Source organism: Miscanthus floridulus, chromosome 9, assembly GCF_019320115.1.
Source record: "Miscanthus floridulus cultivar M001 chromosome 9, ASM1932011v1, whole genome shotgun sequence".
Classification (NCBI taxonomy): domain Eukaryota; kingdom Viridiplantae; phylum Streptophyta; class Magnoliopsida; order Poales; family Poaceae; genus Miscanthus; species Miscanthus floridulus.
The window spans coordinates 54,349,929-54,364,294 of record NC_089588.1 but is presented as its reverse complement, the minus strand read 5'-3'; the positions used below and the strand labels follow the sequence as shown (position 1 = coordinate 54,364,294).

At 44.7% G+C, this 14,366-nt stretch overlaps 1 protein-coding gene across 1 annotated transcript; it reads left to right on the top strand.

Annotated features, from left to right (window-relative positions):
- The first annotated feature begins 1,630 nt into the window (after positions 1–1,630).
- LOC136481941 (aspartic proteinase nepenthesin-1-like) lies at positions 1,631–3,273 on the top strand. The gene has a single exon (XM_066479215.1). It carries the CDS (start codon positions 1,656–1,658, stop codon positions 2,934–2,936), a length of 1,281 nt encoding a protein of 426 aa, XP_066335312.1. The 5' UTR covers positions 1,631–1,655; the 3' UTR covers positions 2,937–3,273.
- Positions 3,274–14,366: the final 11,093 nt, after the last annotated feature.

Sequence of the window (14,366 nt, the reverse complement as noted above, 5' to 3'; positions counted from 1 at the left end):
GCAGCACCTTGCTGGCTACATGCCATGGCCAATATGGACGCTGACCCGCGGGTCCTTATGTCATTTGTGCAGCAGTCAAAGCCCGCAGTTCGAAGCCATCCGTACCAGCCTTTCATCTCTGAGACTCTGATCATGGTCGACGGCTAGGAGGCATTCTCCAAGCTGCCAAAAGCTAGAGAGAGACCCTATAAAAAAACTAAAAAAGCTAGAGAGAGAGAGAGAGACCGTGGGAAGGGAGAAGACAAACGTGGTTGTGGACGACATGTGGATCCGACGGGTAAGTGTCCATGCCAGCACACTTTCCAGACCATGAATGGTGTGTTATTATTGGATAAGTTTAGTTATCCATAAATATCTTATCAGAGTTCATAGACTCATGTGTCACACGGTCACAATTTTATGGCCTATTGCTGGTATTTAACTCTATTTTTAATTGGCATGAATACTACTTTTTTGGATTCTTTTTCTCAGCATATTTTTTTTTACCAGGTAACATTGGTTTTACTCCTAGTTTAAATGAAGGTCAAACTGATGAAGTTTGTGAACTGATTTATTGGTGGTTTGGGCAATAATAAGTTGTTCCTATCTCAAAGGTCTACAATATTTGTCCATGACAGACCATGCGCACTCACTAAGAAAATAGTATCGTGAGGCAGAAAAATCAAAATGAAATGATATTACTTACATAAACAAATAATAAAATAATAGAATTCACTTTTCTCTCAAAGTTTTTACTTAGGGTCATTTTGACATAGCTTCACCAATGACTTTTTAACAGAGGTGGAACCAGCCGTACAACTCGGGGGGGGGGGGGGGGGGGGGGGGGGGGGGGGGGGGGGGGGGTTGCAAGACAGGCCCCGTTCGCGGGGGGGGGGGGGGGTGGGGGTTGCAAGACAGGCCCCGTTCGCGTGCCCTTAAACCCGGCTTGATCCGCTTATTTTTTCATCTGGAATAGTTTTTTTTCTCTCACAAATTTCTCCAAACCATCCAGATTCCCCCAGAATTCAGACAAGCGAACAGGCCCTAAATGTGTTATCTCTTTCACTAGAAAATAATTACAGATACAGTGATTGAAGCAAAGGTAAAAAAAATAAGTTTGTCAGATGTTATAGCCCCCCTAGTTCCGCCACTACTTCATAAGCTGTCTGTTTTTTTTTTGTCTTTGCTAAACACCTCTTTTTCAAAACAGCTCATGGGGTGAAGCTCTTTTTTATGCTCTCACAAAGAAATAGATAAAGATGAAGGTGAAAAAAGTAGTTTTACATAGCTCTCTTCCTAATTTCTCTCTCAGCCATGCATGAAGTTATTGGTGAAGTGTTTTGCACAACAATTTTTCTAAAACAGCTCAACTTATTTACTGACAAAGCTGTTCAAAAATAGTTTCACTAGTGAAGTTGAGATGTGCTAAAAGATGCCTTAGTAATACACACGGCTTCACACTTAGTGTTCCATGGGATAGCCCAGCGTGGTCCGGTTTTCCAAATGCCGTGGATAACACGCTGCGCGTGGTCTTTTTGTGTAAAGGTAAATCACGTACGATTGTACACACTTGTTGGCATCGTGGACTCCTGAATCTATATATACATACTCGCAATCGTACCTAGCCATCATCGTCGTCATCATCAGAGCAGGTAGAAATCCTTTGGTGTCCAGAAATGGCGACGACAAGATCGGCCATCCTCGTTCTCGTGACGATCTGCTTCCTCCTCGCCGCTCCTCCGGCCTACTCCGAACGCCGAGGCTTCTTCCGTGCCACCATGACCCGCAACGAACCGGTCATCAACCTAACGCGGGCCGCGCACAAGTCTCGCCAACGGCTGTCCATCCTCGCCGCCCGGCTGCTTGACGCAGCAGCCTCAGGGTCAGGGAGCGCGCAGACGCCGCTGCAGTTGGACAGCGGCGGCGGCGCATACGACATGACCTTCTCCATGGGCACGCCGCCGCAGCAGCTGTCGGCCCTCGCCGACACCGGCAGCGACCTCATCTGGGCCAAGTGCGGCGCGTGCAAGCGGTGCGCGCCGCAGGGCTCCCCTTCCTACTACCCAAACAAGTCGTCGTCTTTCTCCAAGCTGCCGTGCTCCAGCGGCCTCTGCCGTACGCTGGAGTCCCAGTCGCTGGCGACGTGCGGCGGTGCCGGAGCCAGCGCCAGCGCCAGCGGCGCAGTGTGTGACTACAAGTACTCGTACGGCCTCGCCAGTGACCCGCACCACTACACGCAGGGTTACATGGCGAGCGAGACCTTCACGCTCGGCGGCGACGCCGTGCGAGGCATCGGCTTCGGCTGCACGACTATGTCGGAGGGCGGATACGGCTCCGGCTCCGGCCTTGTCGGGCTTGGCCGCGGGAAGCTGTCCCTCGTCAGGCAGCTCAAGGTCGGCACCTTCTCCTACTGCCTCACCAGCGACACCTCCAAGTCGAGCCCTCTCTTGTTCGGCGCCGCCGGCGACCTGATGACAGGCGCCGGCGTCCAGTCCACGCCGCTCCTCAAAACGTCCACCTACTACACCGTGAGCCTGACTAGTATCTCCATCGGCGCCGCGACGACGCCCGGGACTGGGAGACACGGCATCATCTTCGACTCCGGCACCACGCTGACGTTCCTGGCGGAGCCGGCGTACACGCTCGCCAAGGTGGCGCTCCAGTCGCAGACGACGAACCTCACGAGGGTTCCGGGCACGGATGGGTACGAGGTCTGCTTCCAGACGTCCGGCGCTGTGTTCCCGTCCATGGTGCTGCACTTCGACGGCGGCGACATGGCCCTCAGGACGGAGAACTACTTCAGGGCGGTGGACGACAGCGTGAGCTGCTGGATCGTGCAGAGCTCGCCCAGCCACATGTCCATTGTCGGCAACATCATGCAGATGGACTACCACATCCGGTACGACCTGGACAAATCGGTGCTGTCCTTCCAGGCGGCCAACTGCGAGACTTTCTGAAGAATTGAGGGGTCGAATGAACATACACATCTGCTCGTCCTCCCGTATTTTGATGGTATTACGTTCATGTTGTATCACATGTCATATAATTCAACGCGGGACACGTACACGTATAGTTAATTAGTAAGAATGAGATTATTACTAGTGATGTCAGAATGTCTTATAGATTCCGTGACTTTATAAGTACTCTCACTCGATTACAAATTATAAGATGTTTTGACTTTTCTAAATACATTACTTTTACTATACATCTAAATATAGTGTATATATAAGTACATAGCAAAAATTATGAATCTAGTAAAGCCAGAACGTCTTATAATTTGTAATGAAGGGAGTAAATAGTGGCACTAAACTGAAATGTAAGATTATCTTCATTGTGTATGGATATTATGCTACTTAAACTCCCTCTGTGTCATGTGTGGCTAGTCGTAACCGCGTGCCGGTCAACAACTCAACATGGACCAGAGCCAACCCAACAGATACGAGCCACTGAAGGTAGTCCCCAAGAAAATGCTTGCCACACCCCTTTGCACTTGCAACGGATGCCGGCATGCCACAACCAAAACCCTCCGCTGAACTCCATAGTTGGTAGTAGTCTTGCAGTTTTCAGGCATGAGGGTGAACTTTCATAAGAGTGAGCTTATACCTATGAATCTGAGTGAGGAGTTAGCCCATGATATTAATCATATTTTCGCTTGTCCCTTAGGATCCTTACCTATTAATTACCTAAGTGTTCCCATACACTATTAAAAGCTTAGAAGGGAAGATATCAAACCTTTAGTTGATAAGATACTGAAAACAATTGCAGGGTGGAGAGGCAAATTATTGTCTTTTGCAGCTAGGATTGTGCTACTTAAGGCTTGTTTGTCCAGTATTCCTATATATACCTTGTTTCTTTCCTCAAGTTTCCCAAGTGGACAATTAAAGTCATCCACTCTCATATGGCAAACTGTTTGTGGAATGACAATGAAGGTGCCCATAAGTTCCATCTAGTCAATTGGGGAAACTATTAGTTTGATCAAGGAGTATTGGGGTTTGGGAATTCCTAATTTGAGAGACTTGAACGTTTGTCTCCTAGCTTCTTGGACTAGGAGATACAATACAATATATATGATAACAAGTTGTGGAAACAAATAATTGATCATAAATATAATACTGAGAGCCCAAATATCTTCTATAGTGGGACCTCTGGTACTTCTAGCTTTTTCAAAGGTATGATTTGGGCAGCTACTGCTACAAAAATGGGTTACAAGTGGAAGATAGAGAATGATAAAAAAGTTAAATTCTGGGAGGACAATTCGTTGGGTCCTTCTAGTCTAGCTATTTAGTTTTGGGAGATTTATGTTTTATTAGTTAATGAGAAGTCATAGACTATCTTTCATCTCTGGGATGGTACAAACCTTAAGTGTACCTTTAGAAGAGGGGTTGATAGTTGGCTTATGAACCTTTGGTTAGAGGTAGTGCGGCTGGCTTCTACCATTGTGTTCACTGATGATGAGGACTCCTTGATCTGGTTGTTTAATTCAAATGGAGTTTACTCCTTTCAGCCCCTCTATAAAATCATCAATTTTAGAGGCATTATGCCAGTTCATGTTCCTCATGTGTGGAACCTTAAAATTCCACCTGGAGTGCAAATTTTCCTATGTTTGTTGTCTAAGAGCAAGGTGCTAACTAGAGACAACCTTAGTGTCCACAGGAAAGTAGATGACATGTGATGTTTGTTTTGTGAGGAGAATGAACATGTTGGTCATCTCTTTTTTGATTGTGTGGTTGCCATGTAGCTGTAGTGTGGTGTTTCTGAAATCCTAGGAAGAAATTTAGGTATAGATATCCTTTCAATAGGCCAGATGTGGTCGAGAAGAAGTTTATGGTAGAGAATGTTTTCTGTGCTGTAGCCCTGTGGGGGCTTTGGAAATTAAGTAATAATTTGTGTTTTCAGGGCTCCCAATGGAAAAATGAGCAGTCCATGCCGACAATGATCCTTGGCATGTTACAAAGGTGGACTACCCTCGGTCCAGCAGAGATGAGGGTGGAGTATCATACCACAAAGTTGATGCTGAAAGCTTTGGCCACAAGACCACTAAGGATTGGCTAAAACAAGTGAAAGGTAGGGGTGATGAATGCTTGTTCAACCTGGCGCTGGACTAGACTTCTGGTTCTCCAGCTGAAGCAAAAGGTCTCCTGGTGGATTTCGTGCCGATGGAGAATGTTTTTCAGCAGGGAAAGTGGGTTGGTTTCTTAAAGATGAGAGAGGAGTTTGGTTGATGTAAGTGGTGTGTTTGTGGGTGTTGTCCCTTCAAAGTTTTAGTTTGAGCCTATTTCTATGCTTTAACTTTAGGTTATACCCAGATGCTATAAACTTGTTGGTCATTGTTACTATGCAATGACAGGGGCTATTGGGACCCGGTTATGAGTCGCAGAGGACAAAGTTCGCAACCACTAGACCGGTGAGCCCTCCAATGCTGCATCTGATGCCGCCTCCGCACCGGATTCGTCGTCGGACTCCTCCGACTCCTACAACGGCGACAACGCCCGACGTTTCCTCTAGGAGTGGAGGGCAGCCCAGGACCGTTATTCCGAGGCAACTCAGGAAAATGGTCAGCTTGAGATCCACCTCGAGGCCTCTCAAGCCACCCTTCATGCCACCGAGGAAGAGGCCAGCGCTGCTCGGACATGGCTGGCCGAGTCCGATGCCATAGTGGCGGGTAAGATGGACTCCAAGAACACTTTTTATTTGACTTCCACTATCTTTGTCTTGATATCTTCTTTGTTTCTATGATCGCCAGCCCTGACGGTGCAGTTGGAGAACCTCCAGCTGGCGGCGAACGTGGCTACGGCGGTCGTCAATGCCCGGTGCTCCCTCATCAACGCCCGCCTCCATGATGTCCTGGCCCATGTCCAGGAGATCGCCCTTCATGGCGTCCGTCGTGGCGCATTGGTGGCGTTGGCCACGGCATAGGTCCAGACCGGGTACGAGCTCCATACCATGGAGACCGGTTTCCCGATGGGCGATGGTCCTGAGGAGCACGAAGAGTTGATCGAGGACTTCGTTGATGCAACGGAGGCCATCGTGGATATTACATCTGCTCAGGATGTGATAAATAATGTCTTTGACTAGTTTGTACTTAGGGCAAACCAATCAACGAAAAAACCTCTATTTTCATGTGATCATGTCTTAGTGTACTTTCTGCAATGTGTTGTGTATACCATAATCATTTCTGTGTTGGTTTTTGCTCTATAGGCGATACATATCGTATCGGCTTTTCCCTTTTTCGGGTAATTTTTGAGCTAGAGGTGACACCCCTCTAGTACCAGCTATTAGAGCTGATGACTGAATAAATTGGTTGTCAAGTATTAATCCGAACGCTAGGATAATATTCCTTTAGACATTTTCCATTGATCGCTTCTTGATACTAGGCATCTCATAGTATTCCCAAGCAAAACAATCTTTAAATTCCTTTAATAAATCTATCAACTCTCGCTTATCCTTAGGATCCAGCTTAACACTCACATACGTCAGCCTAGGCCTATCTCCAGGACCAATATCTATCTCCTCTAAGTCATCGGCCGACGTGAAGCCATGTCCTAGTTTACCATCCGTACCATCTCTTGGATTATCCATTAGAACAAACTCTCAGAGCCGATTGCTTGGATCGGTTGTTGGCTTTCATCATTGATTTTAATGAAGCCTCCTTCCCTTTGTTTGCCAGAAAAACATTTGAAGTCTTTTAGTTCCTAATACATTGGATCAGTTGTTGCTATACTCATAGAATCATCAGCATGAACTAGCTCAACATTGTCTCTATGCCATGGAATCAAGCATTGATGCATAGTCGATGGTATACAACAATTTGCATGAATCCAATCACGACCATGGAGTAAACTGTATGAACCCTTTCCATCAATGACAAAGAATGTAGTGAGCAAAGTCTTACTTCCAATTGTCAATTCGATGTTTATTGCCCCCCTGGTCTTAGATGCATTACCCCTAAAATCCTTAATCTTCATGTCGGTCTCAATCAAATCTCCTAGTCCCTTGCCAAGCTTGCAAAAAGTAGTATAAGGCATAAGATTAACAGAAGCACCTCCATCTACCAATATTTTGCTCATCGGCTTTCCATCAACGAAACCTTTTACATATAAAGCTTTTAAGTGACAATGCTTGACTGGCTTATCGAATATGGCTTGCTGTATAATTGTCGACTTGGCAACTATCTCCTCATACTCTGATTCATCAAAATCTAAATATACTTCTTGGTCTGCTAGAGCTCTAAATTCTGACGGCAACAGAAAAGTCATTTGAATATTAGCCGATGGTTGACCCCTATCAGCTGTTTGTTTAGCACGCCACATTTGAGGTCTACCAGATGCCTGAGCCTATTCTAGCTCTCTATTCCTTAGGTGTTGTACTCTTCTTTTCTGACTTCTTATCAATCCTCCTTGACACCATTGCCCTTCCTGCCAAACATACTCTTCCTCAGTACCTTTCTCTTCATAATCAGTCCAGTTTTGATCAACAACTCGCTTCTCAAGCCGATCATGAACACTTCTATTTTTTAAGCGCCGATCCATATTATTATGATGATACTCATCTCGAGCATGGATAGAACGACGGTTGGCTTGAGATTGCCTAAACCCCCAATATTGCTCACTGCACTCTGGGCAATTATTTCTAGTAGGCAATTTCAAACCTTCATTCCAATAATGTTTAAAGAAAGGACAATTCCAATGTGACTCAGCTTGCTTTCTTTCATACCTCCCTTTCTCCTGTTGACGCTGGTATTATTTCTCTTCTAACCAACGTTGAGAATCCTTTTCCTTCTACCGTTGCCATTTATTTAACAAAATTTGAGATGTGCCACACGGCCTTATCGCTCTATTCCTTGACGTCTCTCCCTGCTCATATCGGTTCTTATGTTGGTCATGATGCCTTTTAATCTCTATATTCATCAGCTGATATTTGCATCTCTGGATCGACTATTCTAGTTTCGTTGGCCCTAGTTGATGTTAGGACTTTAGTCTTCCCTTTGAGTAACTTAGCATCAACCAAGTTCTGATCTCTTGGGAAAGGATTATCATCAACTTTCATCTTTCGAGGTGCATCAAATTTAAGCTTTCCTTGCTGAATAGCCCTCTGTATATGTTGCCAGAAAATTATGCACTCGTTAGTAGAATGAGAAGTAGCGTTATAAAATTTGTAGAACTTCTTATTATTCAGTTGATTAGGAGGTAACATAACATGATTGGCAGGCAACTTGATCTGTCCTCTCTCAAGCAAGAAATCGAAGAGCTTGTCCGATTTTGTAACATCGAAATCATAGCTCTCTTCAATCCCTCTTCCCCAAGGATTTGACACCGTCACTGTCTTCTTACCCCAATTCCATTCGGCCATAGCAACCTCTTCTTCTTCATCGTCCTCATCGCCATCATCAACTGAATATGGATTATAGGCTTTGGCAATTGCGGCACTCTTCTGGAATCGGGTATCTCTGCGCATATTCTAGAATTGGCTGTTGAGTGCTGCCACTCATTGAGCCAACTGACCTAAGTTGTCAAACTCTTGCCCAAGCAACTTCTCCCTCCATGTTGGCAACATTCCTTGAATAGCTAAAGTAGCTAGCTGATTATCAGTTAGATTCAATGAGAAGCACAAATTTCTAGTCTCTCAGAACCTCTGAAGAAACTCGGCACCCGATTCATTAGTTCTCTGCCTTATGGTCGTCAAATCTATGATTTTCTTTTCTCCTGTCCTAGTGTAAATATATGTATGAAACTTCTTCTCTAGGTCAGCCCAATTGGCAAATGAATTAACTGGCAACGATGAAAACTAAGTGAAGGCCGGTCCTGACAGGGACAAGGAGAAGAAACGAACTTGATGAGCCTGTTCAATGGATGCTTCGCCCAACTATCTAAGATACCGACTGACGTGTTCTATTGTACTTGTGCTATCTTGACCAGTGAACTTAGAAATTCTGGGAGCCTGTAATTTGTAGGAATAGCGACCAAATCATATCACTCTGGATATGGACGTTTATACAAAAAGGTCTGCCCTTTTGGTTTCAAACCGAACTGATTCTTCATCATCTCGGTCACTCTGAGTAACAACTCATCAGCATTTGAATTTGGATTTCTCTGCAATTGTTGACCTATCTGTGGATTAAAATTTTGGGTACCTTGATACCCTAGATTTGGAATCATATGAAGGGTATTGTAATCTGTGCCATAATGATATCCTTGTGGAATCTCTATCTGTTGGGTCCTTTGTTGATTCACTGCTTAAAGTCTCTGGTTGTAGATGTTAAGATCTGTATCTCTATGAATCCTTTGAACTGATGGCGCTATTTTTTGAGCCGATGATGGTATTTGGCCTGATGTGCCAAAATTAACCATTTAACTTTGAACTTGCCCCATCGGCTGTTGCACATACTGCACTACTAATCCAGGATTATTTTGTATTTGATTAGTAGTGGTGCCTTGAACTTGCTCAGATGAGCTCTGAACTACCTGGACATCATCATTACCAGTTAGTGCTGCTTCTTGATGGCTAGTACTGGCTTGATTAGTCCCTTGAGTCTACGGATGTGGAATGTTGTAATAAGTCGGTCCAACCTGATCAATTGGATATCCATTAAACACCTCTTTCATGGTATCGTGGAATGTGTTCAAGAAAGTTGTATTGTGGTTCAACATGGCATCATGAACAGATTTGTTTACAACATCTACGAAGAAACGCCTATCATCAGTTTGGTCTGTATTTGACTGCCCATGCATCAAAACTCTTGGTAGTGGATATTTCTGGATAACTTTATTGTCACGTGTCCTGGTGTAGGACAATAAATACTTGTTCTGAAATTCTTCTATAGCTTTATCGATGACATCTTTATCCTCATCAGGTAGGTCTTCATAAGGCACCATAAGGATGTCCTTGTTGTTGTGAGTTGCCATGATGATTGTGGTGTCCCACCGAGCATGCCAGAATGCATGTCGACACGATAATGTCAACATGTAGCAAGCCAGAAGGATCTGCTTGATGGAGCAAGGCTGGAGATCCGCTTGGCTTCAATGCAAGACCAGCCGATCTTGCGAATTTTCTGAGGGCATGCCAGTCAATTTGACCTACAATTGACAAGGAGAGAAAGTTTATTAGTAATTCAGGGTGAAACATGTGGGTTTTGCCCAGACAGTTCCAAGTGTGCCGCTTCGGGATAGCGAGACGGGAAAATTGACTAAATTGCCGATTTGAGAGGAAATTGGCTGTTAAGAACTGTAACGCTCACGGGTCATGATTGATTGAATACAATGCACCCAGTTTTAATGATCCTTTTCCCTTAAGCTATTAACATGTATGCGTCAAAGATACATCACTGGCTAAACTAGATTTGATCAATACGTGGTGTAGAGCCAATGAATTCAGTGAAAAGGGATACGCCACGTAAACAATTGACTGTTTGATACAGGCAGATCTACGAACCGTCTAGATCAAAGCTATTACCGTCAACAGTGAGGTTTGACTAGATCGATGTAGCTATGATGATGATGATGATAGTCTAGAACCGAAAAATCCATAGACCTGACCATACTTCAACAGATTCATGAAAGCATGCCATATCTGTGAAAGCACAGGTAAATCGGCTAAAATAGCCGATTCGGGTAGAAAAGGGGTTCGACCGGATCAATGGTAGCCATGATAAAGACAACAAAACCAAACCTTTAAAATAAACAGATCTATTCATATTTAACGGAATCATGGAGACACACTGTAAGTGTTGAAATATGGGCAATCGGCTATTTATCCGATGCAGGCATAGCAAACAGCTAAGGTCACGCCTGTTCGAAAGCAAATCTACCAACTAGCATACTCCGATCTAAAATAATAACAGTGGGGATCGATCGGATCATTACAGCCATAATAGCGAGCTATAGACCAGATTCAACTGGCTACTAAACCTTCTCAGGATCAAACATGCCTTAACCACATACTATGCACGATCAAGATCGAAGTAAAACAGCCGATAAAATATAATCCATCGTTTAACGTAAGAAACATCACAATTTGACAAAATAAACGATGGACTAAAAAGGATGTGAGGCCAATCTAGATCGATCTCGATCGGGCAGGTTAATATTGCTGAAACTAATGACAGAAAGAGCACCAGCAAGATCAGTAACTTAATGAATCTACCCGAAGGATGCCACCCTTAAGTAGAGCCGATAAATTGACCTTAATCTAATTCGAGCAGTGGAGGTCGAACTTAACCAATGCAGCCATACTTGAACTAGATAAAGATCGATAACTAGCTTATACTAGAGCTCACAAGAGGTCAGCTGGACCGATACAGCCTTACAAATAGAAGTATAAGCCATGACAGTACTTACAGACAAGCCGAAGGTCAGTCGGACCAATGCAACCCTGCTTGTTAAAGAACTCACTGAGATCTATAGTACTCTTACTCCTAAGGGTTGGCGTAAAGCCAAAAAAGCAATTGGTATTGATTGATTGGATGTCTTTACAATAGCCAGGGTCCAATATTTATACCCAGGACTTAAACATGAATCCTACTCAAGTACGACTCATTACAATCATTGGTATAAGAAAACATTCCTAATTTAAGATAATTTGGACCCTAATCCTTCCCTTTTTGTAGAGTCCGACATATTTTTCCTGACACCAACCATAGCTTATTGACGTTATCTGCTGATGTCATCTAAAGAGAGCCATCCTAGTACCGTGTCTAAATCAGCTGATATCGATCCTTATACATGAAAGGATCAAGATGCCCAAGAGGGGGGGGGGGTGAATTGGGCTAATTCTAAATTTTTTGCAATAATTAAACCCTACACTTAGCCCACTTCACCCCTTGTGCCTAGAATGTGATTCTATTGATCTACCGCACAAAAGTTTTGCACCCTAGGTTCCAATCCTACTCTAGCATGGCAATTCTAAGAATGTAAAGACAAGAATTGAATTGCTCAAATGTAAATGCTTAAAGTAAAGAGAGGAGAAGGAATGCGGCGATGTTTTGCTGAGGTATCGGAGAGTCACCACTCCCCACTAGTCCTCGTTGGAGCACCCACACAAGGGTGTAGCTCCCCCTTGATCCGCGCAAGGATCAAGTGCTCTCTATGGGCTGATTCTTCGACACTCCATCAGTGGTGAATCACCCACAACCGCTCACAACTTGAGTTGGGTCATCCACAAGCTCCGCCGGATGATCACCAAACTCTCGATCACCACCAAGCCAGTCTAGGTGATGGCGATCACCAAGAGTAACAAGCATGAACTCTCACTTGACCACAACAAGCCTAATGAGAAGGGTGGATGCACACTTGCTACTCTCCTTGCACTAATGAGGCCTTAATCTTGGATTCTCAAATCTCAATCACCTCACTAGGCCTCTTGCTCTCCTTAGCACTCTCAAGGGTGTTTCTCAGCTGAACAAATGGGCAAGAGACCTCCCTTGGATGAATAGAGGAAGTATTTATACCCCCTCATTCAAAACTAACTCGTTAGGAGGTTGAGTCAGCACTCTGTGGGGTGACCGGATGCTCCGGTCAAGGTGACCGGACGCTCCGGTCAGTTCTCCCCAGCCACAGAGCCGTTAAGTTGTGACCGGACTCTGACCTAGGTTTGGTCACTAAAACTGCTCTCTAGAACCTTACTGATATTGACCGACTGCTGGCGCCCAGAGTCCTGGTCACTTCGCTAGTTCAGCATTCCGATCAGTAACCTAGATCCTGACCAGTGTCCGGTCAGCACTGACCGGACTGCGTCCGATCAGGAAATCTCCCTCTCTAGAACCTCTCTGGAGCTGAATCGGACTCTGGCATCCAGCGTCCGGTCACATTTCACTCAGTGTTCCGGTCACAACCAGATGGCTCCTAGTTGATCAAATGAACTGACCTGAACTCACCCTTCAGCGTCCAGTCACAACCAGACCAGCATCCAGTTAGTCATTTGACCCTCCATTCACTTCCAACTCGAAATCATATGTGAATGAAGTTTGCTCCAATTGATCTTAGGGCTACTCCAGAGCTACCTAGTGCTAGATTTGACAAGTGTGCACCACACCTAATCCACTAGACTCACCTAGGTCAAGCTACTAGTCCATACCCCCCTTAATAGTATGGCCAAAGGAAAAACAAAGTCCTAAACTACTCTAAGTGTCTCTTCAACACCAAACGACACTTAGAACTAGTCCATCCTTAACCTTGTCGTCCATCCTTTGAAAACCGAAATGATTTCCATCAGTAGGGGCATGACAACCATGATTGCCCAATCAATTGCCATTACCATGACCTAACTTAATTGCCTCTGCAAAACACACATTAGTCATAGTAATCTCGTATTGTCATTAATCACCGAAACCCAACTAGGGGCCTAGATGCTTTCAATCTCCCCTTTTTGGTGATTGATGACAATACAACCTCGAGTATGTAAAGAGATGAGGTTTTCAACATGCTTGGTTCATATAAGCTTTTGACAATAAGAGCAAAGGAGTTAGACATGCTTATATGACCCAAGCCAACATGGTGTACTCAATAGATATGAAATAAGCATGAGTACAAGAAATAAAGCTCATTTGAATCAGAGTAAAACGCGGAAGCAAAGCAAATGAGCATAATGAAGTGACATGACATATATAGATCAAAGTAGAGAGCATACATGTCACATATCACATAAGTATCACAATCACACGTATGTAGTTCAATGCATGAAAGTAAACATGAATGCATAGTAATGTATCACACATAAAAAGCCAAAAGTACTAAAACATAAGCTCCCCCTAGATCTAACATACTTGATCTCTTTCCCCCTTTGGCATCAAGCACCAAAACCTAAGGTCAGTCTGCGGGGCAAGAGCAGACGAGTCGGGCGCTAAGGTGCGGTGAGCGATCTAAAACTATGTATCATCATCCTCTGATCTAGAGCTCTGAGCTGTCTAACCCTCTATCACTGGAAGTGAAGCTGAAGTAGTCTGGGTCTGCTCTAGAACTGGCGTGACCTATGACTCAGCACGTATAACTGTAGCAGCTAGCTTTGATGATGCAACAAATGAAGGGAGCGTCTCTGTAGTCCCAATAACTAGAGCAACTATAGTGGGAGCAGGGACACATAGCTCTGGTGGTGTAGGCTGCCCTATCAACTCGCTAAATGTCACACCAAGACTCCTGGATACTGGGGTGTCAGTCAAAAGCACTGAGGAGCTCTGAGCCTGGTGAAGCCCGTAACAATAGGTGTGAAGTGTGGACCATGGGCTGTCACTAGTCGAGGCAAACACTGGGACACCTGCTCTATCGGTGAAACAAACTGTGTAGCTGGCTGTCCCTAACTCTGAAGCCCACTAGGCTATACACCTGGAGTCACTGAAGTGGTGGCAGGCTGGCCAGAGCTGAGGTATAGAATATGGCGGTGCACTCCAATAGTAGTGA

Excerpts from the sequence above, each read along its gene's own strand:
- LOC136481941 (XM_066479215.1), top strand. The coding sequence starts at position 1,656 with ATGGCGACGACAAGATCGGCCATCCTCGTTCTCGTGACGATCTGCTTC.